The sequence below is a fragment of the Tupaia chinensis genome, unplaced genomic scaffold (assembly GCF_000334495.1).
Source record: "Tupaia chinensis unplaced genomic scaffold, TupChi_1.0 Scaffold144682_1, whole genome shotgun sequence".
Taxonomy (NCBI): domain Eukaryota; kingdom Metazoa; phylum Chordata; class Mammalia; order Scandentia; family Tupaiidae; genus Tupaia; species Tupaia belangeri.
The window spans coordinates 2,239,756-2,241,466 of record NW_006204543.1 but is presented as its reverse complement, the minus strand read 5'-3'; the positions used below and the strand labels follow the sequence as shown (position 1 = coordinate 2,241,466).

At 56.0% G+C, this 1,711-nt stretch overlaps 1 protein-coding gene across 1 annotated transcript in view; it reads left to right on the top strand.

The window, feature by feature from the left end:
• Positions 1-1,711, top strand: part of HERC2 (HECT and RLD domain containing E3 ubiquitin protein ligase 2) — a gene marked incomplete in the record, with an annotated part of 143,266 nt that overhangs the window by 96,989 nt on the left and 44,566 nt on the right. Inside the window, 1 exon segment of the mRNA XM_027767805.1 lies at positions 455-566. Coding sequence (XP_027623606.1) covers positions 455-566 — 112 coding nt within the window.

Below are 1,711 nucleotides of genomic sequence, written 5' to 3'. Positions count from 1 at the left end.
TAACGAAGAGGAGGATGACGACAAAGGCAGCAGCGGGAGGTGAGCGCCGCGCAGGTGCCGGGTCCGCTCCTCCCGCAGAGCTCACTGTCCGGAGCTTGTCTCCTAACGCCCGTCTCGGACGTCCCTAGGAGGGGCCAGTGAGCCTCGGCTGAGTTTAAAAAATAGAAAAGTTAGCTCTTACTTAAAGAGAAATGTCTGGGAACATTATATGTAGGAAATTACTGTAAACAGAAGGAAATCCAAGCGTTTCATTCTCGTACCCGGAATGTCCTGCCTTGACATGTGCCTTGTTCCCTGTGCCTAAGCGTGTTTCCTGCAGAAACGGTGCGGCCTGTTTTACAGCTTTTTGCTGAGGGTTTCGGCGTCAGCTTAGCAAACGCATTCATTTGAGCACTCCCGCGGTCAGTGCTCCTGCTCAGTGGCCTCCACGTCTGTCCTGTTTCCCTTTGTATAGCCTGATGAGAAAGAAGGCTGCGGGGCTGGAGTCGGCAGCTACCATAAGAACCAAAGTGTTCGTGTGGGGACTGAACGACAAGGACCAGCTCGGCGGGCTGAAGGGCTCCAAGGTAAGTGTCCCCGCGAGGGGCGTCCCGATGGCCATGTCCGCCTGCCCGAGGAGGCGCAGTGCCGTCGTCCAGAGGCTCAGCAGCAGGCTGCCCCGACCGTGTTCGGGAAGTCCCACCTGTCACGTGCCGTGCGGTTTTCCTTTGTGACAGTCAGACAGATGGTGTTTCTAATAGGGTCTCCTGTGACCCGAGCCTCCTGCTGCAACCTCCCAGCCAGCTAGGACTCCAGTCAGGCCACGCCTGGCGCAGCCCACCTGTGCACCACTGCAGCCAGGCCTGGGTGTCGTTTCTTAAATTATTTTAAAAGTGAGTCTTCATATGAGCGAGTAGTCGCTATCAAATTTAGTTTCTTTTTTTCTTTTTTTAAAAATGCGTATTCATTTTTCTGTTTATTTCTTGTGATATTTCAAACCACTGGGTCTGGGACTTAAACCATGGTCAGTCATGTGGGAATCCAACATCTTGACCAGCACGCCACCTGCTGGCCTCTCAAATTCAGTTTCTGAAACCCTCCATCCTTGGTCCTTGGGGGCCAGCGCACTTTAGGTAGAGAGTTGTGTTACTGCTGTCTGATAAACTGTGAGGTAACATATCTGAGAATGCTGTGCTTGGCAAATGCCTGGTCTCCTTCACCTTGTGCACAAGCTGTGGCCTACAGGAAGCCGTTCCCCGGCTCCTCTGCTCCGGGGATACTCAGCCCTGAGGTCTTGGGGAGTTCGGGAAGTGGCTTAAGCCGCCCAGAACGACACGTTAACAAGTGAAGCAGTGGAGCGAGAGTTCAGTGCCCCTTGTTACTCAGGGCCTCTTGTCCGAGGGGACACAAAGCGGGGTCCTCCCAAGTTGGTGCTGGGAAACGGTCTGCCTCTCCGGCCCGCTTCCTTCTCTGCCCTGTGAGACGCCGCCCGACGCAGTGCCCTCCTCGCCCATGTCGGTGAGAAACCGAGGCAGCAGAGCTCGCCTCCTTGAACTCTGCCTTCAGGGTGGGGTCACGTGTGTCCGTGTTGGACAGCCTCGTGACGCTGTCCCGGGGCACCGCCTCCATTCTGGAAGGAGAAGCTGTAGGTGGCCCCACCGCGGCACAGCAGGTGCTGGGCCTAGGCCGAGGCGGGGGCTGTGTGGTGAAAACCCTCTTCCTCGGCAGTAGA